The sequence below is a fragment of the Mauremys reevesii genome, linkage group 3 (assembly GCF_016161935.1).
Source record: "Mauremys reevesii isolate NIE-2019 linkage group 3, ASM1616193v1, whole genome shotgun sequence".
Classification (NCBI taxonomy): Eukaryota; Metazoa; Chordata; order Testudines; family Geoemydidae; genus Mauremys; species Mauremys reevesii.
The window spans coordinates 39,881,747-39,907,873 of record NC_052625.1 but is presented as its reverse complement, the minus strand read 5'-3'; the positions used below and the strand labels follow the sequence as shown (position 1 = coordinate 39,907,873).

Sequence of the window (26,127 nt, the reverse complement as noted above, 5' to 3'; positions counted from 1 at the left end):
AAAAGGGTGGAGTACTTTTAAGTAGCCACATGGTCTATTCTCTTCTTGTGCTCAGTCACCCTTTCCAGGAACTTCTTTAGAGACCTGATATGGCAGTCCATAGTTCGAGGAAAGTAACACGTGGAGTATGAAAAGCTGTTGCTGGAATTCATCAAAAGCAGCTTCCATAATCTGTTTCACTGTAAAAATGTTAGTGTTTAAATATGCCAAGTGAGTTTTAGAATTGATACCTGCAACAAATGCGAAGCACATGGAGTATTAAATTTGTTTCTTCTAACATCCGTAGTTTAGCTGTGGAAAATACACATAAATAGAAAATCCAGGCATCAACTGCCCAGGTTAAAGAAGCAGGGCCTTTTCCTGTGCCACATAAAACAAATGGGCTTGGCAGCTTTCCCTTGCTCTGTTTTGTTTGTGAGGTTGGCCAGCAGTCAGAGAAGACCAGAAAGTAACGTGATCAGTCAGTGGTCATCTGCCCATGAAAAAATAAATTTTGTCTGAATGACATGAGTAGAAGAGGATATAAGGCAGATATATTACTGTGAGACGTTCTATGGCCTGTGTCATGCAGAAGGTCAGATTAGATGATCATAATGGCCCCTCTGGCTTTAAAATCTATAAATATAGGGAAGTCAGACAGAAGTACCAACCGCCCACTGAAAATCCACCGTGTAAGGATTTGTAAGCTATGGAGTTTAGATCTGGGTTTGAATTTCTGGCCGGGGTCAGTTATAGAGCATAGACCCAAGTTTCAGAGTTCTGCCCTGTGTCTGGATATAAGCTTCCCAAAAGTTCCGGGATGTTTGGACTGACGTCGCAATTCAGGGTGATCTTTGGTATTATTCAGTCGCTTGACCACTCAATCTTTTTCTGAAAAGTTATAATCAAAATTTTGATCTGCCATAAGGAGAGAAAAGTGATGGCGATATACATTCCTGTACCTTAGTTCACATGCAGCCTTTGGCTTATTTCAGCTGGCAGTTGCACCTCACTGGGGCAGGGATATACAGGAGGCGGATATCCCCCAAACTAGGCCTGATCCTGCAGGACCCTCAGTGTTTAAATTTCCTGTTGAAATCATTTGGCTTTTCATGGTCAGAAGGCTTCCACAATCAGGTTCTTTTGAGAAAAAGATTGATACTGATATGAGCAGAAATGTCAACAGACTCTTCTTCCCTGGCAGAGAATCCTGGTCAGTGAATGTGGACACAGAGTTCATAAATGATCATGAGGAATGGAATTCTTTGGACTTCATCAAGATCAGTGTGTTATTCCTAGGGAGAAAGGGGCTCACATTTTTTCACATTTGGATGTGAGTATTTAGTACTCTACATTTGGGAAGTGAGAGCCATTACCGTGTGGGAAGTCGACTCATAGGGAGTATTATTTTGCACACCTTGATATACTTTAACTTTCTACTGGGTAAATAAAGCTGCTTTCTTTGTCTGCCAATACCAGTGTGATATCAGATTAATGTAAAAAGGATATGTCTGCGTGGTAGAAAAGGAATTAAGAAATAACAGACCTTACTGTAAGGAACTAACTCCTATGAAGATGGCCAATTACGGGCTTATGGTGCCCCACTTACATCCTACTGAAGCCCTGTTTTAGGGTGGATAGGCCTTGTGCTGGCCCTCTGCACAAGGGTGAATTGTACACCAAATTTATAAAATAAGCTGATTCTTTGATGAAAGTCTTTCAAAAAGTCTAGCCAATATTTACTCAGCTGATAACCCCCACAGATACCAATATGGGGGGGAAAAGAGCATTATATTGGGAAGCCTTCCCCCAGCCTCTGTTCTCTGGCTCAAAATGTTCAATAACTTCCCAGCTAGAGTCCTGCTGACTTCGCGCCCAAGTAGAAGTGCAGGACCAGGCCATATTTAGCAAATGATAATATAAAGCCCAGAAAAATAAATATAAGAGGGGAAGTCCAAATTGACTGGCTGAGACGTTGTTGACTTCAATAGGAGTTTTGCTAAGAGTGAAGGCTTGCACACTTGTAACTGTGTACCTTAGTCCTCAGTTTCAAGTTTCTCTGTGATTTTGACCTCTGTCTCCCCACTGTATTCTATGATAATTCACTCAAAACTCACTGACGATAAATTGTCTTGAACACTATCTTTATATACTAGATACAATCAGGTCTAAAAGTGTTCCCAGCTATTGCTGTTTTTCAGCTGACACCTATACTAAAGCCAATGAAAGGAAACTCCCAATTTTTATTTATATTTGAGCTCTGCCATCTGTCTGTTACAAAACTATGAAATCTAAATTGTCAAATCCACTGATTTTAGACTTCTGGCATGATATTAGCTAATATTGGATAGCACCACTCATAAAGCTCAATCCTTCATGAACAAGAAACACTATTACTCATTGTTATGGCTAATTTGTATGATTTTATGATATTGTTTTTATTAAAATAGCACCATAGTTATGGCAGGTACACTGAAGACAAATGAAAGACATAGGATGAAATCCTAGCCCACTGAAGTCAGTGGGAGTTTTGCCACTGATTTCAGTGGGGCCAAAATGTCATTCATGGCCTTGTCCCAAAGAGTTTCTGGCCCCAATCCTGCAATATGATCCATGTGGGTGGACTCTGATGTCTGTGCAGAGTAATCAAAGGGATTCCACAGGGATCCGCCCACATGGATCAGATTGCAAGATGAGGGCCTAAAATTAGATGTAATACAACAAATGTTAATCTGATATGGGGGTTTGGAGGAAGGGGAAGGCCATGGAAATCTACAGTAAGGTTATGTGGATCCTTTGATTTGTTATGCACGCACACAGGATGGTCCTGCTGGCTGTTATAGAAAGCTATTTTATCTCCACTTTGTACACAAATTTAAACTTTTTAGAAGGAAATATTGAGAGTCCTCTACTTAATACAGATTTCATATAACTGTAAATTCTGTGCACATGCTTTTAACTTATATGTGCATAATCTATATTTTTTCAAAATTTCTTTATTGAAGAATTGTGCTGGCTACAGATTATTTCACAGACAAAAAACACACACATCTGTGTGCTAGCATCTGGGTAAGATCTGACTGGCGCATGTTTGGCTGTGAATTTCAGATGTGGGCAAAAAAAAAATCCTGTTTGTTGGGGGCCATGTAAGGCAATAGATCAAAACTTTACATTACATACTATTATTCAGCAGCAGCGAACTGGCCATCATCACCACACAGTACACAAGAACGGGCTGTTTATTTAGCATATGGAGTGAAAAATGTCTGCTTCAGCCAACCCTTCATATACTGAGCTGACTAGCCTAATATTGCCACTTCTCTGATGGCTTGAATGATGCTTCTTTCATGTTCAAAGTGACTGAGCAAGGGACATATATCAGGTCTTTATCTGTCAAAATGAGGAAATTAAAAAGAAGATGAAGAGACCTGCTGGGGTAGAAGGTCGCTTAATTCTGTCACTAGCTCAACACCATTGGACTCTTGAGAAAGAATCCTACAGAAGAGAAATAAACATGGGACAAAATCTTGCATTGCCTGGGGACTCTTAGGATACTGTAAGAAAATGATCAGAAATAAACTGAGAGGGAAATGTTCATTTTATTGTCCTCAAGAAATTGATTTGTTTAATAGAAGTTAATACTAATAATGAATTACTTAATATGACTTGTCTGCCTAAAATGCCTGCTTGGTATTGAAAGCAAAACTGTTTGTGCAACTGTTCAAGAACAGTTCATCCTTGTGAAAATATTACCCCTGTAATGCTGCCAAGATCAGTGTCTGTGTAGCTTATCTGCCACAAAATGTGCCAGCTGCTTAATTTAAAGATGCCTGAGGGAGGTTTTGACTTGAGTACTATCAAAAGGATTTTAAGTTTTACTTTCATAAGTTCCCCGTGCTTGTTCTTTCATGCCAAATCCTCTGTTTCCCCTGCCTCCCATCTTCTCTGCTATCTTGGAACTTGTGTATCCTTCTCCACCTCCAACTTGCCTCGGGTCTTGATCCAAAGCCCATTAAATCAATGGGATTCTCTTCACTAACTTCAGTGGGCTTTGGGTCAGGCCTAGCTTCACAGCCAGGATTTTTGGCAGAAGAGAGGAGCTTCTGGAATCCCACCTCTTCCCTTTTATATTCCTCCACAATCACTTAAAGGTGACTTGTGTGATTTTCCTTCCAGGTGAAGAAGACGGGACAAATTCCTTCTTGAGCCCATGACTGATGGCTAGCCTGAAGTCATAGCAAGGAAACCAAGGGTAATGCACACTGACTGATTTTGTGTAAGAGTGAAGCTTTGCTCAACTTTCTTCATATTGTACTTTGCTGGGGGTTTAATTTGTCCATGAGCAGAGCCCTTAAGCTGAAGGATCAGTGCTTCTATGGACTCCATTACTGTTATCTGAGTGCCTCACAATCTTTAAAGTATTTATCCTCACCAGGTAAGGCTACAGAAATACTATAATCACAAATTTACAGATGGGGAACTGAAGCCCACACTGATCAGTGACTTGCCCAGGGTCAAGTAGGGAATTTGGAGTGGAGTGGGGAACTGAACCCGATCTCCCAAATCCCATTCTCTACACCATTATCTCTCTCCTCTCTTCTCAGTCCCCTTGGGCCAAATCCTAGCCCATGATTTGGCCTCTTCGCAGCACCCTGAGATCTCTGGAGCACAGAGATGTTTTATAAAGTAAATTCACCCTCCTTCCCACCTTGAGGAAGCTTTGGCATAGCTGAGGATTTCATAGATTTTTAAGGCCAGAGGGATCATTATGATCCTCTGGGTCTGACCTCCTGCATAACACAGGATCACTGTCTATTTTTAATCTTAACTCCCACTTTTAAGATGCTTCTGCTCAGCTGTGTATATTTTCAACTTTTTAATTACTTCTTCCTGTCCACTCTTTCTGTCTGTCTTGGCCATGTAAACTCATGACTTCATCTCAGCTTTCATTAGCTAAATGTCTCAAAGAAGCACTGCTCTAGGGCAAGAGAACCATCCTCAGACACAGCAGTGGCGTATTATTGCCTACGCCAACAAGGCCTCGGCAAATTTGCAGGGGCGGCAAATTTATAATGGCAGCATTTTTGTAATCACAGCATTGGTGACACTGCGATTCTACCAATCATAGCACATATTGAAACCACCAATGATGGTGCGACGCCATTTAGTAAACATACTTTCAAGAATCCTAAACATTAATAATATGATTGGAAGGAAGAAATTAAGCGGTTCTCAGTTAAAAAAAATGCTATACCAAAGAAAGAAAGGAAAAATGAAATGATAGCAAAAATGCACAAAATAGATTCCTTTGTTGTATCAGTTAGTGCTGACAGTGAGACAGAAAAAATAGTTGAAAGTAGTAGTGAAGTAAAAAATGAAAATAGTTGTATTGATATAGAAAAAATTGGTGTTTAATAAGTTCACATGGGGCCAGGGTGGCAATTATTTCAGGGCCTAGGGGCGGCAAAATCATTAATCCGCCACTGAGACCCAGATCTCTCTTCTTGACTCAGACCCCCCTTCCCCAATTTGCATCTTCAGTCTAGAACTTTAGCATCATATTTGAACCTGAACTTTCTTCCCTCTCCTACTGCTCCTGCGCATGCTATGCACCTACAATGCCACAGCCTCCATGTAGGCCACTTGCTCAGCTCTGCCTTTGCCTTCACTTCCTCTCACCTTGAATATTGCAACTTTCTTCTCTATGATCTCTAAGTCCTTGTTCCCCATAATCCTTCGACACGTGTCAAATGCTGCTGCCTGCCTGCCTCGTCCCACTTGCATATAAATATGAACATGTTGACCTTATCTATAAACAACTGTATTAATTTCAGGATCCAGGTCAAAATTACCCTCTTGCTTTGTAAAATCCTTCATGGACTCCCTCTTACTCTTGCTCATGGTCAGAGCATCTGTATTTTCCTTCCAGGAGTGAATAAAACTTCACATCTGAGTAATTACTCAGGATCAAGGTTTGCAGTCTGTTGTATTATAGTGCTATATATTATTCTCAAAAAAAACAGGAGTACTTGTGGCACCTTAAAGACTAACAAATTTATTAGTCTTTAAGGTGCCACAAGTACTCTTGGTTTTTTTGCGGATACAGACTAACACGGCTGCTACTCTGAAACCTGTCAATATATTATTCTGTAACTTTGCTCTTTGTTTGGGATCAGTTTGGAATAAAAAAAGAATCAATCTCAGTTTTTTCCCTAGAAACTCAAACTGAATGAAAGTTGATCGTTTAAAAGTTCACTATTTTTTTTAATCACAAACCTCTTTGAGATTGGATGGGAATGCACTCTTCAATTAACATAACAGTCAGAGTAGTAAATTAATCACCAGTCCCCCACCAAAGAAAAATGGGGGTTGTGGACTCACCCCGGAGTTTTGGACTGAATGGGTGGAGGGGTTTTGCAGTGGAGTGTGTGTGTGTGTGTGTGTGTTCTGCCTTCAGACACACACATTGCACTGCATTCACACATAGGGAAGGAGACAGTCAAAAAACAAGAAAACCAAGCAGCAGTCTGTAAGCACAGTATGACTCCGAAAAAAGCTAGAGAGAGAGCTTATGGATCTGGTGCTGGCTAAAGAGGGGTGAAGCTCTAAGCTAAGAAACCACTCCTTTTGTTCTTGGTTCCTCCTGTATATTGATATAATGAGGGGGCGTGGCCTTCCTCCCAGATGGATGGAGGGAAAGCTGCGACTGCCCCCTGGTGGGCAGAACCAGGACACCCATGCCATCCCCACCGGAAGCAGAGAGGCGGGACAGGAGCTGGAAGTATAAAAGGCCGGCCCTCCAGCTCTGTTGGAGAGGAGCCACCAGAGGAAAAGGACATCTCTCACCCACTGCTGGAACTAGGACCTGACAGCAACCACTGCAGTACATGAGATCTGGTAGGACTGCCAGAGCTGCTGGTTGCTGGAGACACTGAGGAGCTGCTGTTAGCTGTTTATCCCAGTGAGTCAAATGACAACCCCAGGACCCAAGTACTCCCCCTTGAACGGAAGTGTAGGAAGTAGCCCAGGGGAGGAGGATATAGTTTGTCTGTGTTGCTTCTGACAGCCGACCAGTGTGTTGCACAGCCACTCTGCCACTGTTAGGGCCCTGGGCTGTGATGCAGTACAGTCGGGTGGGCCCGTGTCCCCCTGCCACCCCACTCCTAGGTAGCAGTCTCCCCACCATAGACCAAGAGGCCTGCATTTGTTGGAGCTGCTACACTGTCACAGTCCCCCAGAACCCTGACTGTTTGCTGCCCTGCCCTGTCTGAGGGCCTGGCATGTAGACTCACTATTGCTCTGTCCTGACTACGGGCCAGAGCTTCCTGACATTGCTGCCCTGCCCTGCCTGAGGGCCAGAGCTTATAGACATCTACCCTGATTGTCGGCTGGAGCCCTCTATCTGTTTGGTGCCCCTCCCGGTCAGAGGACCCAGGCTCATAGACTCTGTACTATGTTACCCCGCTGAGTGGCAGAGACCCCGATGCTAATTCCCCCCTGAACTGTGCTCTTCCGGAGGACTTGTAGCAAGGGAATGTGGCCTCCCTCCCAGAGGGACAGCCACGACTGCCTTACAATGGAGAAGCAGGACTTTGAACATGCCTTGTAAATAAACAAGATTACATCAAAGAAAATACCAGCCTCCATCAATTTCTACCCCCATCTGGAACATCCCCTGGGCCCTGAACTTTGACTATCCATTTAGGTCCAAAAGGGGCAACAATGTGCTCCTCAGCACTTCCTCTCCACTTCCAGAAGGGACCAGAAGTGGAAGAACTAAATACCATGAAACTTAATAGTACTTCCCACTTCTCCAGTGCTGACAACCCAAGGCCTTAAAGCATTTTGCAAATAATGAATCCTCAAAAAAAACCTTTGAGGTCAGTAAGTATTATCCTTATTTTACAGGTGGGAAAACTGAGGGTGTGGCTATATGACAAGTTAGTGTGCAGCAAGCTGGGGTGTTAATCTACAACACTACAATGTGTCATGCACTAACTGTCCATGTGGAACCTGCTGTTGGCCCAAAAAGTCCCTAGAACTCTTTGACATACCATGCACTGGGGAGCTTCTAAATGCCGCAGCAGGATCCACATGGACAGCTAGTGCATGGCACGTTGTAGTGCTGTAGAAGTTCCCCAGTGCACAGTAGGTCAAAGTGCACTAGGGACTTTTAGTGCACGGCAGCAGGGTCCACATGGACGGTTTGTGAGTGACACGCTGGAGCACTGCAGAGTTAGATTTACACTCCAACTTGCTGCTCACTAATTCATCGTATAGACAAGCCCTTAGTCAAGGGAGATTAGTGACTTATCTAAGGTCACTCAGCTGCTAGCTCTTGGGAAAGCATGGGAGGTAGTTTGAGATTGTAGCATGAGCACATTAGCTGGATTTTCTGCTAAAATAACCTGCAGTGAAATAATTAACAGTGTTCATATTTATATGGTTAATATATTAATATTGATATTTAAACTTTGTTTCAATGTTATCGAACCACTGGGATGCATGGAGCAGTTCATTTCTCTCAGCTATTGATGCAGGCTATTTGCAGTATCAGGAAGACAACACTGCATCAGATACAACTCTAAGGACCAATTCCTGCAAAGTGAAACCTGAGAGGTGAACTACTCACAGCCTAGTTGCATCATGCCCGACAAGCCCTATTAAGAACAGGGCTACAACCTGTGTCTAAAAGAAAAAAGGGTGAAAGTTACCTAGAATGTAGTTGTTATCTACCAAATGTGTATAAATTACATAACTTTCCTAGGTATTAAACATCAATGAACTCTATGTAATAAACATCAAGACCTCAATTGTAGCTGATTCATGAATATCAGCTTTGGAAAGATGTGGGGAAGAAGGTTAAATGAAGGAGGCAAGCTCAACCTAAGAAAGAGGCAATTGAAGTAATTTGTGCTTATTTACAAAGGGAAAATATACAGTATTGTCAAAAATTGCACAAACTGCAAATGTTGAAATAGAAGGTGGATCAGCTCTGAACTATTAGTCGCTTTCATGCATCTTTTCTCTAAATCTTAGCCAGATAATTGAAGTGCATGACAACTAAACTGTGTAAACATCCCCTAACTTTCTTAAAGAAATCCATCAAATCTAAAATCTTTCTCATCTTGAGAAAAAATTAGAAGAAGAAAAATTCTTCTGCTTATTCAAGTTCTTTTATACATAGCATGGGGGAGGGGGCAAATCATTGTGATTTAATCATTTTTTACCCTGATGGACAACCTGTAAAAAGTGTTCAGAAAGAAGAAAAAGAAATGAATGGTGAAACTAGACTTGATATGCAGTGTTCTTGTACATTGGGGAAGGGGTTTGTTTTGCATTTTAATTTGTATCAGTCCTATAGAATTTAATGACTTGCATGTTTGTGGAAATACTAAACCCAGAATTCTGCATCAGAACTTATGAAGACTCAGTTTACAGTGAAATGAACTATTTCCACATGTCTGCAGTGTGCTTCAGGTCCTGACCCTGCAAGTATCATGTGAGTAAACTCTTGCACAGAGCTCATTGCAAGACTGGGACCTGAATTATCTTAGAACATGATGAACCTCCTCAGCTCTCACTTGGAATTCTATGCATGGATGGGTAGTAGCATTGGTCTCCAAAAAGCCATCGTGCATCATTATAGCAAGTATAGGTGATATCAGCTCTGCTATCCTTTATGTAAGTCTTATTGGATTATTATTTGGATTATTTTTCTTTGAACAAAAGGCCACTGATTTTTCATAATAAAGTTAAATTTAAAGTCTCTGTAATGGTATTCATTGGTTTTTATGCTGTTATGACATTTAATTATTTTCTCTTGAAGAATATGGCAGAACTGGGAAGAAGGTTTGTTTTCACTATCGTGACACTCACTGGGGTGACCAGATGTCCCGATTTTATAGGGACAGTCCCGATTTTTGGATCTTTTTCTTATATAGGCTCCTATTACCCCCTCACCCCCTGTCCTGATTTTTCACATTTGCTGTGTGGTCACCCTAACACTCACTAACATTCAGTCCCGGATCCTCATAGGCCCCAGTCCTTTAATGGGACTCACACAAACGGTCTCCATACTTACGCATGCCTAGGCCTCACTGCAGGATTAGAGCTAGGGTGAGTATTGCTTATTTATTTTGTACAGAGGAGAAGAAATTGCCACTGACATCCACAGGAACAAGCTATAAGTTTCTCAGCTTCTTTCCCTTTTCCGCATCAGTCACCAGACTGAGACAAGGTGAGTGGTAGTATCCCTGGAGATTCCGACTCTGGAGAGCTTGTGCGGCTCATCAGAAAGGTAAGTGGAAACATGCAGCATAGCAAGGCATGCAGCTCAGCATTTTGGACTGCTGAGAAATAACAGACAGAATGCACCGTACTTGCCTGCACACAGCTTGCGGCTGCCAATGTCAAAACAAGGTGGAACTCAAAATTGTTGTTGTTATTTATTATATTATTTTGAATTATTATTATTTTATTTAAAGATGGCCACTTTGGTACTATTTCTTCCTTTTGAAGTGAATGAGGGGAATGAGTGTGCTCCTACCAATGTATTACTATTAGTAGTAGTATAAATATTTGATTTTTTTTTTCAAAAACACAAATGGTAGCTAAGCACCTAACTCCCACTGGAGGAGGTAGGCACCTAGCTGCCTGCCATTTGGGTCTTGAAAATATCTCTCATATTTGACATATACATACATGTCACTGTACAGATCAATAAAAATGGCTGGTCCCTGGTAATGCAAATAAAATGTAACCCATATTATTTGCCGTGCCCTATATAATAATACAGGCAGATTCTCTGGGTGCTTCTGCCCACCCACCTGTACTGTAATTTATTCACAGCATATGATTTTCAGTTTAAATTTTAAAAGAAAGTCAAACTATAACATGCTTTCTTTACAAATAGGAGCCTAAAAGTGGGGCGAGGGAGGAGGGGAGGGTGAATCCTGCTCAGACAGTGACGGGTCATTTCATAGAACCATGTTACTAAAAGCCAGACTTGCAGAAATAATCACAGTCCTTGGTAAGGAACCTGATCCAAACCCAGTAGGGATGTAAGCAAATGCAATTCCCTTAAGTCTGGTGGAGTCAGACGAGGTTGGAATAAGGCCCATATCTTCTATTTTACATCTTTGTCTCAATCTGCGCTCTCCTTTCTGCTCTTAGTATCATCTAAAGCAACATTCTAGCTATATCTCCTCTCTCCACGTGTTGATGTTAGGCGAGGGAGGAAACGACATATCTGTGAAATCCCACTGCTGCGAAGGTGTTGTCCGACAGTCCCTAGAGAGTGTGCTTATTGCTACAAGGGTACCCAAACCGGCTCTGTTCTCCAGGTTATTAGGCAGCATCTGCCTGCTGGCGAACCCATGGAACTCGGCTCATTGTTTTCGTTCTGCATTTTCATCTGGGAAAGAAAAGAGTAAATAGCGCAAACCACTGCTTGCGCTGCCCCTTCCTCGGAAGGGGTCCACAGCAGCAACTCACTATCCCATTTTCACCATGGAATAGCGAGCCCTCCTCGCCCTGACCTTCCCTGGTAAACACACTTCAAACCAGCTACCCAGACCACTTGGGCACTTGCCTGAACATTATAATATGCTCCCCCCCGCTCGACAGGGCAGAGAATTTGAAATATAACGAGCAAGGCTTTAAAAGCTGTAAGCTCCCACAGGGGTTTCTATTCCTAACGTACTCTAAAGTGAAACCCCCCAACGGCGTGAGCCAGAGATGTGGATGTTAAGAAAAACTGCCCTGAATCAGTGAGCGCAGTCAACAATCTTCCTGCTTTCCTCGTCATCTTGGAATAATCAATGGAATTAACTGAGGTCGCGGAAACAGCCTTATGGGTTACTTGTGGGAGGCTGTGAAAATAGGGGGCAGCCATTAAAAGAAACCTGATAGCTATTCATCAACTTGGGGGGAAAACAAGAAAGAGCCTTTGCTCGGGCTCTTACCAACCTTGTCTAGCTCTGATCAAGAAGATCTCTGGAAACAAGAAGTTTACAAATATTGTCAAATGATCCTTGTAGCTGCTTCAGGTTGTCAGTCCTGGAGAAGCCCACCAGAACCTTAGATTCCCAGCTTCGCTTTCCTGGCGGGTTCCTGCCAATCCCCCGAGGCAGAAAGCGGGCTCTCCTCATTTTAACCATATGTGCTTTTTGTTGTTGTTGTTGTCTTCTCTGTAACACTGTACACTGCTGGGAGAGAGGCTCCTTCTGCCGTTTATAACCTTAGGAATTTGGTACCGTGCTAACGATGCATGTTTCCTAGAGCTGAGTGTCTGCCTTGAGCCACGGCAGTAGTTTGATTATACACAGTAAGTAGTTGTTGTTTTACTTTAGTACGGGTGCTTTCAGCGAAAGGTGCAGAAGCACAGGGCTTGACTAACCAGCGCTTTTCTAGTTTTTGCCGACCAGCCTAGCTCGCGTAAATTGTGTGGCTGTTCACTTTTACTGTGGCAAACAGGGCTAAAATAACAAAACGTGAACTCCGCGTATTCAAGTGTATCCATCTCCTCCCAAGATTGTAAAGGGGCTAATAAAAAGCTAATCAAGAATGACCGCATTAACCTGGGGCGGTCGGGTTTCACGGGGAGCACTGGAGGTTACTCTGGCTTGTGTTCAGAACAGCAAGCCTGAACTCCAGGGGTCTCATTTCAGAGGAGAAGGCGGAGAGAGGAGACACTGCAGCATCAGTTCAGTGAGACCACCTTAGCTGGTCACGTTGTATCAGGCCCCACTCTTCACTAATGCATTATGTTCTGTCAGCACAGTCATCCCATCCTGCTGTTAGGCAGGTTTGTGCGCTGGAAAGGATCAGCTGAGCTCCTGCACCAGAAACATACATTCCTTGGGCTAAGGCGCCCCGCAAATACTAACAATGAAACAATGATAATAATGTACAGTGGCAATTCGCTTACATTGGGAAAACGCCGATCGTGGTCTCATCCTTCCGCGGACCTCCCTCCACCAAGCCCCCCAGAATAATCCAGTTTCACATCCCCCCTCTGCTCCGGTCAACAGCCTTTTCTTCTTTCAAGCGACGTTTGTTAGCATAATCGAGTTACCCGCTACATATCTAAAATCCTTGTCCCCTTAAGGAACAGAACACTGAAGCGTAGCAAAAGCTTTGAATTCTTCCTGTACAAAAATAAATTAAAAAAAACTACACGAAACAACAACCTATTGTGTTTGGTTTTATTTAGTTCCTGGCAATGATCCTCTGACATGTTTTGATTTTCCAGTGGGGTCAGGATCTCAGCTGTCCCACTACGTGCAACCTATAACGGCACAGACCTGCGCGGGGAAAAAAAAAACAGTTCGAAGGTGCATTCCGCCCAGTCCTAACTCCCCCTTGAATTTGACGGGCAATTTTGCCAGAGAAAGGACCGCAGGACCGGGCCCTGATAATCTGAGACGTGCACAGAGCGGCTCCTAGCCCGTTGGTTTAGGGACGGAGCAGAAATCAGGCAAATACAAATTCCTAGGTTTTGGAGGAGACAACGTAAGCCCCAAATCCTGGCCGAGCTCGGTCGGTTGCATAAGAAAGAAACCAAGGGTCGGACGGTAAATATTTCAGGCAATATCTTCTTACCCATTTCTAGCACGTCTCTCCCTTTGACTGTAAGGGGAATGATACTTAACAACTGACGGCACCGTGTGGCCCTGTCAATGGAATTGTTCCTTTAAAAACCTAATCAAAATACCCTGAACGGAAATTATTTGGATACGTTTTCTTCCTCCTTGTATTTATAAGTTACACGGTATACATGTGGCTTTTTGCCAAACGCTTATCTAGTCAGAATATTATAAGTTTTAAAAGTTCCCAAGAGAGTTTCTTTCTAGCCATACATACAAAAAGAAAGGTTATTGAGAAATATAACTAATGATATATATTATTTTCTTCACGTCTTTCTAAAAGTTTGTAAACATCCAATAAGAGAATTCTATAGTGATATCTCTATCTATAAATCTACCTATATCTATCTATGTCTAACTATATCTATCTAACTGCATCTATATTATACATAGTCATATATTATTTACCTACATATTATTATATATTATAGTAAACTATTTACTATAGAATAGATACATTGTAGATATTAGATGTAGAGACATATATACAGTATAAATATTTGCAGGAAAATGTATTATTGCTCGATACAGGAGATCAAGTGAATAAGTTAATGTCTTCAGAGAAAATATCAGAGGCCTGCAACTTCCAAGAAATATTAGCTTCTAAAGTGAAGTGATATAGACATCACCGAGAAGGAAAGCAGGCATTGAAATAGCTGCAGTATTTGTAGCTCATTTTATTTTATTGCAATCATTTTATTAGCACAGATCAGCTCATGTAAAATAAATGTATTCTATAAAGTGACGTAATCGCGTGCTTAAAGGCAGACTAGATTAAGGACGGATTATAAAAGCAGCATATTGATAATACGTTCTACTTCATCCAGCATATCCCCATTTCATAGTGACCTGTTTACACTCTGATGGTCTAATAGAATATTTTGTGTTTAACAATTATTATGCACAATTTTTCATCCTTTCTGAGAAGCACTTTTGCTAATTACACATCCAAATGTCTGGTTGGAATGAAAATGTGAGGATTTTCAGGCCACTGAGAGTCAACGATTCAAGGAAAGAGATTTGAAATAACTTTTGCTACAAGCATACAACCCTTAACGGCCATGTAATATTTTCCCACTGCTGGTTGTGCATGTTGCTTTAAAATATATTTGAATGAAAGAGCTCATGTGAGAATACAAAGAGGGTTATTCTGCTCATTTGAGTCTCACAAATCATTGGGGTTTCAATTGCCTGATGGTATGGTTTTGGTATTCTCTTTCTGCTGATTTCTTCCAACATATTTGAAGATTTCTGAAAACCAAACACGGTTGTGCACATTTTAAATATACGTGCCACGAATTTGCAATTGCGTTTAAATGCAAGCTGATACATACCACTTAACAATAGAATTGCGTTACGTTTCCTCAGCTATTGGGAAATGAATTCGCATTACATCCAAACGGCAGTCTGCTTAATGTAAAGTGAAAGTGCTTATGGAGGGCCCTGCGTGTAGTCTCTGTATTCACATATTAGGGTGCTAAAGAAGAGAATTTCTTAGATCTAAGTCCGTACAACAGGTTTTGACATCTCCCTTCCGGCTAGGGTGAACAGCTGCTCTCTGCTCCCCATTCAAATTCAGCTGCTGTGGTTATAAGATTCAAGCAGAGGAAAGCAAAGTCAGGTATAGCCTCATAAATTTCCAACAACAGAAATGGGAGGAGGGAAGATCTCTCTAGTTCTTTTATCTTTTCCCACAGTTTTAATTGAGGAGAAGGGACTAAATAATACCATGTTCTTTCATTTAAAATGCTCTCGCACTCTGTGTGTGTAAGGGGGGCGGAGGAGAATGTGTGTTTCAGTCATATTTCCTGTTCTGTTTTGAATAACTTTTGGAAATGAATCCTACTATCTCATGATTTTACGATACAGCCTGTATTACAAGCTACACGGACATTTAGACTGAGTATGAAACCTTAACCTCTGAATTCTTTTGTTTGCCAACAAACACAATTTGAATCCTGCAGAATTTGCCATCATATTAATCTCAGGCTGTGGAGTGCCCAAACTTAAAAAAGAAAGAAAGAAAGAAAGAAAGAAGTATGCGAAATGGTTCTTTTAAAAGCCCATTGTCTTGTTTTAAACGGATTTGATCTATTTCACCCTATAGATGAACCCTATATTTTGCATTCACGTTCTGTGATTTAGCACAAGTAGAGCCGTTTGCTGTGGATTCCCTATTTATAACCCTCCTGAAAATATCGCACAGGTAAAAATAGATGGAGTTTCCAACTCCTCTTCACACGAATAATAGAAATAAAGCATCAGGGGACGCAGAAAAGAGAGCGATGAACAAGGATCTAAAGCAGGAGCAGCAGGTTTCCTTCCTGACAGGGGATGTTGTCAAAATGAGTGAAGATCCTGTGCTCTCGCCACTTCACGTCTCCTTTCCGCGTTCGCTCTGCAGAAGCAGGCGGCTGTGTGGGGTGCGTCCCGGGCTCGCAGCGTGAGCCGATCCACCCCCGGGCACAGCAGGAGTTTGGCTGCAAAGGGTAGGACCCACTTTGCACGGAGCTGGTGGTCTTTGTCCGTCCCCTGTGCGACTCAGGGGCAGGTTCAGAGCCGGACCCTGCTGCCGCCCCTTCCCCTGGCCGTAGTTAGCTTGGCCTCTCGGCGCCGCTGCTGGCTGCAGACGCCGCCGCCGGCGAGCTGGCTGCGGGTGACCCGCCAGCATCGCTCTCCCAGGTCCACCACGTCAGTTTCACTGGAGGCGAATACGCCAATCCCGGCAGGCCTGAAACCGGCTCCAGGCTGGCCTGCCTCCCTCCCGGCCGCCAGCCCTGCTCCTGCTCCTGCTCCTCGGCTCATCCCGACCTGCCAGCCCCACTCCACTTCCGGGGGCCCCTCAACGCGGAGGGGCTGGACTGAGAGATGGGGTGAGGGTTGGGGGGTCCCTGGGTCTCTCCTCGCTCGTCGCCTAAATCACCGAGGCAAGGGATGGGGTGGGGGCAATCTGCGTTAACCATATATCACTGGGGGAGCCCACAACCGCGGAGCCCTCTGGTGTTCTCGCAGGCGGGGGTTAGAGATGGCGTGGAAGGAGCTTTCCCCAACGGCCTAAAAGGGAGAACAGATGAATGGCCTTGAAAGGTGCCCGCTTTTGGTGCAATACAGTATTGTGAGTAATAATACCCTAGGGAGATTACTCCGGCTGGAACTGAGCTGGGTGAGACAGGGAATTTTCTGCACCTTAAAAAGTGGCTTACTTTAGTGTCAACCGCTAAAATGATACAGAAATGTGTGTGAAAAGTATATAACCTACATTTATTCATGCATCTGACCAAGTTATTCTTCTACGGTGGATAGTTTACATCTATTCTAGTCCCTAGTTCATCGATCTACTCTCCCTATCGGGTCCCCTCAGATAGACAGACGTGCACAAATATGTGAAGACTAAATCCGTGCCCCGAAGAGTCTGCAAATTAAGACTTCCAAGGGAATTGAAGATCTGCTTTAGAAAGTGTCTTCTTCCCCTAACTTTAGCACTTCTTGTGGCTACATAACATAGCTCTAGATGTAGAAACATTCCCCTCTTCTAACGTAGAAATATATACACCGAATGAAATTATTGCTGCTATTACCTTATCCCAAGCTGGAACTTCATTTTAAAAGTTGTTGATAGTTGACTTTGAAATATATGGTAATTCAGAGTCAAATACAATAATTTCCTCGGTCCCAGCCGCCCGGGGCTAAGTCTAGTTAGTGTGTAAATGGGATCATGGATCAAAAAAAACTGGGTCTACGTTGTACATATGGGACCTTTAATATTTATAAAACTGCCCACTTTAAAAAAAATAAATAACCCCAAATCTTACTGATAAGGAAACTCCTTGTGGCAGTTGAAACCCAGCGAGAACTCCATTTCCTCCCGATCCCAAACAATGGATTAATTTTGCCTCCCGTGTTTGGCCCAATGTGAGCGATCTGTAAGAGGCTTTCGCAGGAGTTTCATTGCAAGGAGGGTTCAAAGACAGAAGTGCTGGGGGACGTGTTGGTGCTGCAGCGCCCCCGCTGTGAGAGTCTGTGACCAGACCGCTTTCTCTGGCGGGCCCTCCCTCCCTCTATGGGTGTTTGCTGCGTCAATCACAGCGGAAATTTCTCTCTTTCTCTCTCTCTTGCTAATATCTCAGCTCGCGGGGCCGCCTCTGAGTGGATCAGAGCAATCTGTCAACCCAGCCGGGGAGCCACCTCAAAACAGATCAGGTTACCTCTGATTGACAGCGTCACCATGGCAAATAATTTGACTAAAACTATTGTCTTCTCCTGGCAGTCCCCGGGTCAGATAACTGGACCAATCAGAGCGCGGATAATCACTTTTCATGCCAGCTTAGAATAATATTATTTAAAAAAACAGAGAGAAGAGGAGGAGAGAAAGGAGAGAGAAGAGGGGGAGCTGGACTTAACCACTATATTATGTTGAATCCTACAGTGAAGGGGGAGGGGGGCGAAAAAAAGAGAGATCCCAACCCGGCGGAGGAGGGTGGGGGTGGGAGAGGAAAGACACCACCACTGTGAGCGCTGCTGATACCAGACAATAGAGGCACAAAGTTACTCTCCGAACTTGGACTTACAAAAAAGTTTTCACGTTCGGTCCCCGCCTTTGATCCTTTTTACGCTCAGCTGCTGATGGCTGCCGACTGCAGAGCGGAGCTGTGACTTGTGCCGGAGCGTAAGTAGCCGCTCGGGTAGGTTATACATCCATGACTGGTGCTTCTCTCGCGGTCTGTCCGTCCAGGTCTATGTGGCCGCTTTGTACAAGTCCGATGATTTAGATCGGGGCGGGGGAAAGGCCACCATGTCGATGCTCCCCACTTTTGGATTCACCCAAGAGCAAGTGGCCTGCGTCTGCGAAGTGCTCCAGCAGGGGGGCAATATAGAAAGGCTGGGGCGGTTCCTCTGGTCCCTACCTGCCTGCGAGCACCTCCACAAGAACGAGAGCGTCCTCAAGGCCAAGGCCGTGGTGGCTTTCCACCGGGGCAACTTCCGCGAGCTCTACAAGATCCTGGAGAGCCACCAGTTCTCCGCTCACAACCACCCCAAGCTCCAGCAGCTCTGGCTCAAGGCGCACTACATCGAGGCGGAGAAGCTGCGGGGGCGACCCCTAGGGGCGGTGGGCAAGTACCGGGTCCGCAGAAAGTTCCCCCTGCCCCGCTCCATCTGGGACGGCGAGGAAACCAGCTACTGCTTTAAGGAGAAGAGCCGGAGCGTGCTGCGGGAATGGTATGCCCACAACCCCTACCCGTCCCCTCGGGAGAAGAGGGAGCTGGCCGAGGCCACCGGGCTCACCACCACCCAAGTCAGCAACTGGTTTAAAAACCGGAGGCAACGCGACCGTGCTGCTGAGGCCAAGGAAAGGTACGAGTAAGTACCCCCTTCTGCACGGCTACTGTCTCCCGGGGCGTGCCCAGCCCCTTCGCAGCCTGCGGTCTGCACCCAGGCACAAACTCCCCCCACCAAAGTCGCTGCGAGCTTTTGCTTCTCTTCCCCCCGAGCAAGGACCGGGCCCTCCCTTACTTTGGGCCGCCGAGTTCTGATTTTCTCAAGTCCTGAAAAGGAGGTTCCGGTCCGAGCTGGGAAAGCCAGATAATCGCTGGCCTTAAACATCGGAGGGGCCTGAATTCCCACGCATTGGGGCTTCCTTATTATTTGCTCGTTTGCACTTCGTGGCCCTTCGGTTTGGGTTTGACACCACTAACCAGACAGACTGAGCGTTTTGATGCGGTATAATCGTTCACCGCGTTTATATCCCTTGATTTTGATTTGATTTGATTTGATTTTTGACGCACACAAAAAAGAAGTTGTTAATGTGTCTTTAATGGTCCACTTCAGAGGGTTTTAAAGGGGTAGGATGAAAAATATAATAAGGGAGAGTGGGACCAATAACACCTAGTTAGCGAAGAATACACGGCAAGTTAAAATAAACAAGTGTATTCACCAATACAGACCGGCATGTATTTCCACACCCGTGGAGACCTGATTTCCAGAGCATTTCATGTAGGACTTTTAAACTTAAGGTCTTTTGACTATCTCATGTGAGATACTTTGAACTGGCGATCAGCAGGGGCATTCATCTGCCCCACGTATATAGCCTTAAGTGACAGGGGGCCAGTTTATTCAGCAAATGTTAATGCTCTTGAAGTTTCAAAGGAACAGTGTCTGGGGGTGCATTCACCTGAACCAGGTTCAGATAGAGGGGAAGCTTTTAATGAGACTGAATGGGGACGAATAATGCAAAAAACTCTCTGTAGACCAACCCTGTGCTGGCGGCTTTTCCATCCGTATGTTCATGTACAGCTCCCATATTTCAAACGGTATCCTACTGTAAAGATAGTTCTGTGGAAGTGCTGGGATTGATAGACTCCAGCCTTGAAAATACCTGGACGAATCCTCCAGAGTTTTAGATCTCACTCCGTAGGCCTTGGCACCGATACATACACCACGGTCTATGCATCATTACATTAACAGAACGCACTCTGTATGTACACCCAAACATTCCCCATGTAGGGGTTTTTGGAGAGTTGAAATACTTTTTTCCTCGTGTGTTAGCAAAGGTTAACTTAAATGATGACGCCGGGCCTGGTCTCTAGTCATCCTTTCTGTTTACTTTTGGCAGGAAGGACTGGACTCTTTTATATGTTCTCTGGAGTTTAAGCGCATCCCCATAGTTATTCACACTAAGAAAACAATGCTAACCCTAATGGCTATATCTTTACATCGCGGCGCTTTACCGTTAGAAGCAGAGCCAAATGGTTTAGAAAAAAAGTGTCCCCAAAATGTACTTCTTAGCAGCAGAAACTAGTGGCTTCTTTGCCGAAATGCAGCCCTGCCCCTGTAACACTTTGCAGGGCTTTGCACCTCTGTCGGGACAAATCTGATCGCATCGACACATTCTGCTCTCATTTGTCCCCGTGCCATCTAACTGACTTCAGGGGAATGACGCTGGGGTAACGGAGAACAGCATTTGGTCTCCACACTGTTAACAGTGTTTGGTGAAATTGTTCCTAATGTCAGAAACAGGCTGAGAGCAGGAAACCTGCACATAATATTTAAAGGGACAATCTCCTATCTTGTTAATTTGCGTCCCTACCCAAATCGATGCTCCGCAAGCATAAAGTACAGGATTTTCTGGTACTTTAAATAGGGGATATTTTCTGTATTAGATGAAGAGAAGACACTATTAATCGCCGGACAGCGGTTAATGTCTTGGGTGGGGGAGGTACTGTTGAGTGTTTTTTCCCCCAATAGTTCCTATGCACTATTGGAAGCTTGTCAGGGAAGCGAAATGCAGGATTCCAAATTCACAATATGTACTTCTGTGTGTATACACAAGACATTTGAAATCGCAAGTCCATAAGGGTTTGATCATTTTGGCGGTGTTGGTAATTAAAAGTATTGAAAATCTACTGCAGACCATTCGCGGAATGGCTTAAAGGTGACTTCATTTTTAGTCTATGTTGAATGTGCTTGGGAAATGTTAAGCACCGCATACAGCTGATTAGATTTACGCTTAGCTGTGATATTCAATAAGGTTTGGATTCTGTACAGATTTGCTCCATACCTTTCCCCAAACGTGCTAGTGCTTTAATTTTCTTTCAAATCCCTGTAAGTGTTGGTTTTATTAGATGTCAGAAATCCTTTTATTGCTGATAGGAGGGACTCACCTTCAAATATCCAAAGGAAATGAAGGTTACATTTGTTCCTTTCATTTCTGAGGAATCAAATTTTAAAGGTCTCCAGAGACAAATAAGTTTTTTGACATAGAAAAATACACTCAACCTAACATTGCACTCTAGGCGTCGGAAAACAGACCTTTCGTGGGACTGCCATTCTGTCAAGCAACTTCTTCAGACAGAGCTTTCTTTTCTAATTGTATTATTTTGGTACTAAGTGTCTCCAGCCACATCGTGCAGCCCTTGCCGAGACCAGCTCACACTGAAGGCAATCCTTTAATTTCGCTCAGTAAAACCTGAAGGATTTGGACCCTTTGTCATACATAAACTTTAAATATAAATACACCGCTGTACCAGAGGGCTGTACATAGCCTACAGGGGCCTTTCCCCTGTGTATCAATATTACATTTGGCCTCTAACTTTCAAAGTAACAAGTACAAGGCTCTGAACCCATCACGAAATTCCCAGTGTTCACCATTGCCACGGTCATGAAGATTCTAACAATTCTCTGTCTCTTATATACATATGTGAGATACATATTATCTCTCTCTCTCTCTCTCTGTATATATTTGAGATAATGGTATGTCTCTTTTATAAGCTAAAAGCAGAGCAAAATTTGGCTCCCATTATGTGTCAGTATATTTGCGCTCTCCCTCTAATATCGACCAATAAAAGAAATAGAGAGGAATGTGATTAGGAGGGACATTTCCTTGTAGGACTCAGGAAATAAGCACGTTAATTCTGTTCACTTTCCTTCTTTTACACATGCTTGGGACACGTTTTCGGGTTTAAACTTCCCGAGGAAAAACGGAGTCGAGGTGTCGAGTTATTTTATCAAAACCAAGACTTATTCAGATGACCCAACCATGTAAGGCTGATCTGCGTAGGCTGATGAGAACACCCATTGAGTTTGTTTGCCTCTCCAGGAGAAGGCGTGGATGAAATTCTGCTTGTATAAGTACTGTCTCCAGGAGTGATTTTAAAGTGAAATGCCCCCTTTTTTTCTTTCCTTGCCCCCCCCCAAAGCTATCCAAACACTTTGCAGGAGATGGATGGAGAAAATGACGTTTTGTCAAAGTGACACTTTCTGCGGGGCTAGTGGAAAACTGTTTACAAGCTCTGCAGACCTTAGACCTTTGTGCCAGACGAAGAGGCCTTTAAGGTTTGCAGAGTTTGTAAACGGACTGTAGGTTTCAGTTACCCTCCAATTGTCTTCCCTATGAGCCCACACCCTGCAGTCCCTGCAACTGCCTGTCTAGCTCCAGTGTTACTCAGTGCTGTATCCACTCCGCTCTAAGATCTCCCTCCCTTTTATATTTCCTATAGGGAAAACAACGAGAATTCCAACTCCAACAGCCACAATCCGCTCTCAGCGTCAATGAACGGGAATAAGACAGTTTTGGGCAGCTCAGAAGACGAGAAGACGCCGTCAGGGACCCCTGATCACACTTCTTCCAGCCCAGCTTTACTGCTCAATTCGAACCCAGGCTTACAGCCGCTCCATGGCTTGGGTCACCCCCAAGGTCCTAGCGCCATTCCGGTACCCAGTGCGGACCCTATGCACCATCATAGTTTGCAGGACTCCATTCTCAACCCCATGTCCTCCAACTTGGTCGACCTTGGCTCTTAAAACTACTTACACGCTCCCCTCACCACATCCCTTCGGGTTTTTTTTTTAAATCTCATTTGAAACTTTTAAAGTGATGATGACACACTCATTAGTGGATCTGTTGTCTCTCTTTGGATGGCTGGCTGGCTGGCTGTAGCTGTTTGGAAGGTACTGTGCTAGACTGTATGCAGTTCTGTTGTGACAAAAGTCTTAAGGGTTGTGCAAAGCTGGTTTCAGACATATGGACTGTTCGATAGGACTTGTGATTTAAGCATAATGCTAATATGGTTCTATGTAGCAACTATTTTTCCCAACCTTAACTTCACAAATCTCTTGGAATTTTAATTGAGCAGTCTTGTCTGTGTATGATAAGACACCTTGTATTTTGGGGGAGCGTAAGGTTGCTGTTTACATGCCTCCTTGGAAGACACCCATCGCTCCCGTTATCCTATTGTGTAGTTATATATCCGTGGCAGGTGTACAATGTACAATTACAATTAAGAATACAACCGTTTCAGTCAAGTTATAGCAGCAACACGCGCTCTAGGTAGACTCTGTAACTCCCTTGTAGCTGACGCTGTGCAGAGAGCCAGGTTATTTTGCCTTGTCCCTGTGGTGCTTTCGCCATTTGTTGGGTGGGAAAGGAACTAATGGCCCGATCCTCACCCCAGTTGAAGTCAATGTTAAATGACCCCATCGACCTCAAACGGGGGCAGACGTGGGCCTTAAAAAATTGCTGCTCATTGTTAGACCTAAACGACAGTATCAACCGCGAGTCACTCGACTTTAGTTTTGTTTATTGTTTATATTATGTGAATACGTTCTTTGGGAAATATTTCTGCTTTTATTTTATAATAAAATTTAGAAATCTAACCCAGTGTGCAGTACTTAATTTGCATCTAGGTTGCTTTCGGTTTGCCCCAGCCTCTAAAATACCAGATGAAGCCAATAGCACAATTTTGTGCTGCGTTCTGGCTCGTGGTACCTTCTCCATCACTACTCATTCGAACCCAATTTCTGCGTCTGAGCCTGTTGTTCCCATGCTAGCAGATCTGCCATTGTCTGAAGGAATTTTGTCTGTTTAGCATGGGATTTTCATAAGATTAAATGATGTACTGTAGGGCCAAGCAGCAAAGAGTCCTGTGGCACCTTATAGACTAACAGACATTTTGTAGCATGAGCTTTTGTGGGTGAATACTGTACCTACTGTAGGGCCAAGTTGCTTTAGTCAAAGAGAAAGGTGCCTCCCTTACACATGAAAAGTAGGAAAGTTTAAGGGGCTTCTCCAACTCCCATTACTCTGAAAGCAGATCCTAATGTAGTGTCTTGGTGTGACCCTATTTTGATTAGAAGACTCGAGGCACAAAGTCTGAAATGGCAGCGTAGTCATTTTTAGTTGCAATTCTTTGACTGGGCCTTTCCAGAGCAGTTGCTAGAAGATGAGCGCCAGTTTCTCTACTCTGAGTCGTGTAATCGTTAAACCCCAGAGGCGCAACCCGGAACCCTTCTCCGTTTTCCCGCCCCTTTCTCCCTGATGAGAGAAGGGTCTGTGACTAGCCCACCCCGTCCCCATCGGATGGTCACAGGAGACCAGCAGGAGAGCCAAAGTGAAAGAGTCGATTTAAATCTTGGGCTGGGGAACCATCTGATCGCTTTACGGTAATCGACTCTCCCTCCCCCCACGGTTCACTCTAATCCCCCAAGAGGGAACTTTGGGGGTTTCCTGCAAGGCAGTGTCTCCAACATGGAGACAGCTGGGAGTCCACAACCACCGGCATCCTCTGAGCAGCCGTCGTGTGGGCCTGCTCAGGCAACACTCCTAGCGGATCCCCGCAGGAGCTTTGCTTTCATAAGGCGTCCTGGGCCTCCCACTACGGCTTGAAGCCGGAGTATTAACAGACCCCCTCCCCTCCAACACACACACACACACACACACACACACACACCCCTACGCGCTTTCTCTCTCTCTCTCTCTCACAGACACACACACACACGCACACGCGCGCGTTGTCCAACCCTTTGCGAGAAGAGGGAGCGGCGGGAGTGAGAGGCTGGGGAAGGGGTAGAGGCGGCTGTGAGAGGGACTGAGGGGTACAAGGCCGGTCGGAGAAGGGGGAGAGGTGGGCAGTGTAAGGGGGAGAGGGCGGCTGGCGGTGGGTGAGGAGGTGGGAAAGGCGGAGCTCAGCAGAGATGGGACCCTGGCCGTAGCGGTCCCACGGGATGGGAGCATTATCAGGGGGAGGCCAGAAGAATCGAAATCATTTTTACCTGGGGTCAGTATTTGGGTCGGGTCGGGAGCCCTACATCCCCTGTCCCCACCCACCTCCCACCCGGATCTGTAGCCCTACGCACGAGCCTCTCTCCGTCTCTTCCAGCCCATGGCTGGCGGGGGGGCTAGCTGCAAAGTAAATGGAGCGAGTCAGTATTAAAGTGCCTCTTATGCACATAGCGATCCCACGCTCCAGCGTGTCCTGCCAGGGCTGTGCTCATGCTGTCCACACCTTGCCGCAGTCGCCAAACTACTGACACAAACAGAAGGCACTGACTGTGTTTCACTGTCGTTTCCGGTATCCCGGTGACATCCGACAGAAATATATGGGAGCTAAAGATGTAGGTAGCACAACCAGGCAAGCGGCTGAGTGCAGCACTACACGCGGAAGTTCATTCTCTAGGCCTTTTTGTAAATTACACCATAATTTGACTGCAAACATCATTTTGGATACCTGTCTATGAGACGGTCAATCAGCAATCCATGTCAGATATTTTTAAGAACAAGTCGGAATTAGAGTTGCACTGCTCACACCAGGTTTAATTAAAATATAAGAGGCGGGTTTGGTTTCACTAAACGTTTAATAGATTTTAATGACAGAAGACATCTTTGTGACAATCTAGTCTGACCTCCTGCACAGACTTTCACCCAGTGATTCCTGCAGGAGACCTTCCAGTTCTCTGCTAGTGCTTTAATGTGATAGGCGGTCTATTTAAAAAAAAAATCTGAAAGGTTGCAAAGTGGTTTTTTCTTTCTTTTTGGATTGCTGCTAAAATGCATTTCTCATGAGTTCTGCAAAATAAGACAGGAACACTATGTGGCTTTAAGGGGAGAAGAAATATGTGTCGATCAGCAAAGATCGCATCCAGCTTTCAAAAGCTTGCTGAAATTTCAATCAACTGACTTCAGGGGAGTTTTTTTCTGCATAATGTCCGAATAAGCTATTTTAGGGCA

General features: G+C 44.3%; 1 protein-coding gene across 3 annotated transcripts in view; it reads left to right on the top strand.

Moving 5' to 3' along the window:
• SIX2 (SIX homeobox 2) overlaps positions 1-23,672 on the top strand; it is a 110,052-nt gene extending 86,380 nt beyond the window's left edge. The window contains exons 1-2 of one of the 3 annotated variants that reach the window (XM_039528331.1): positions 17,994-18,980; positions 22,622-23,672. In XM_039528331.1, the coding sequence (XP_039384265.1) occupies positions 18,421-18,980; positions 22,622-22,925 (864 nt within the window). In that variant the 5' untranslated portion in view covers positions 17,994-18,420 and the 3' untranslated portion in view covers positions 22,926-23,672. Of the gene's footprint in view, positions 1-17,993; positions 18,987-22,621 lie in introns of those variants that run through there. The other 2 variants (XM_039528330.1, XR_005595458.1) reach the window with 2 other exon arrangements.
• The last annotated feature ends 2,455 nt before the right edge of the window (positions 23,673-26,127 follow it).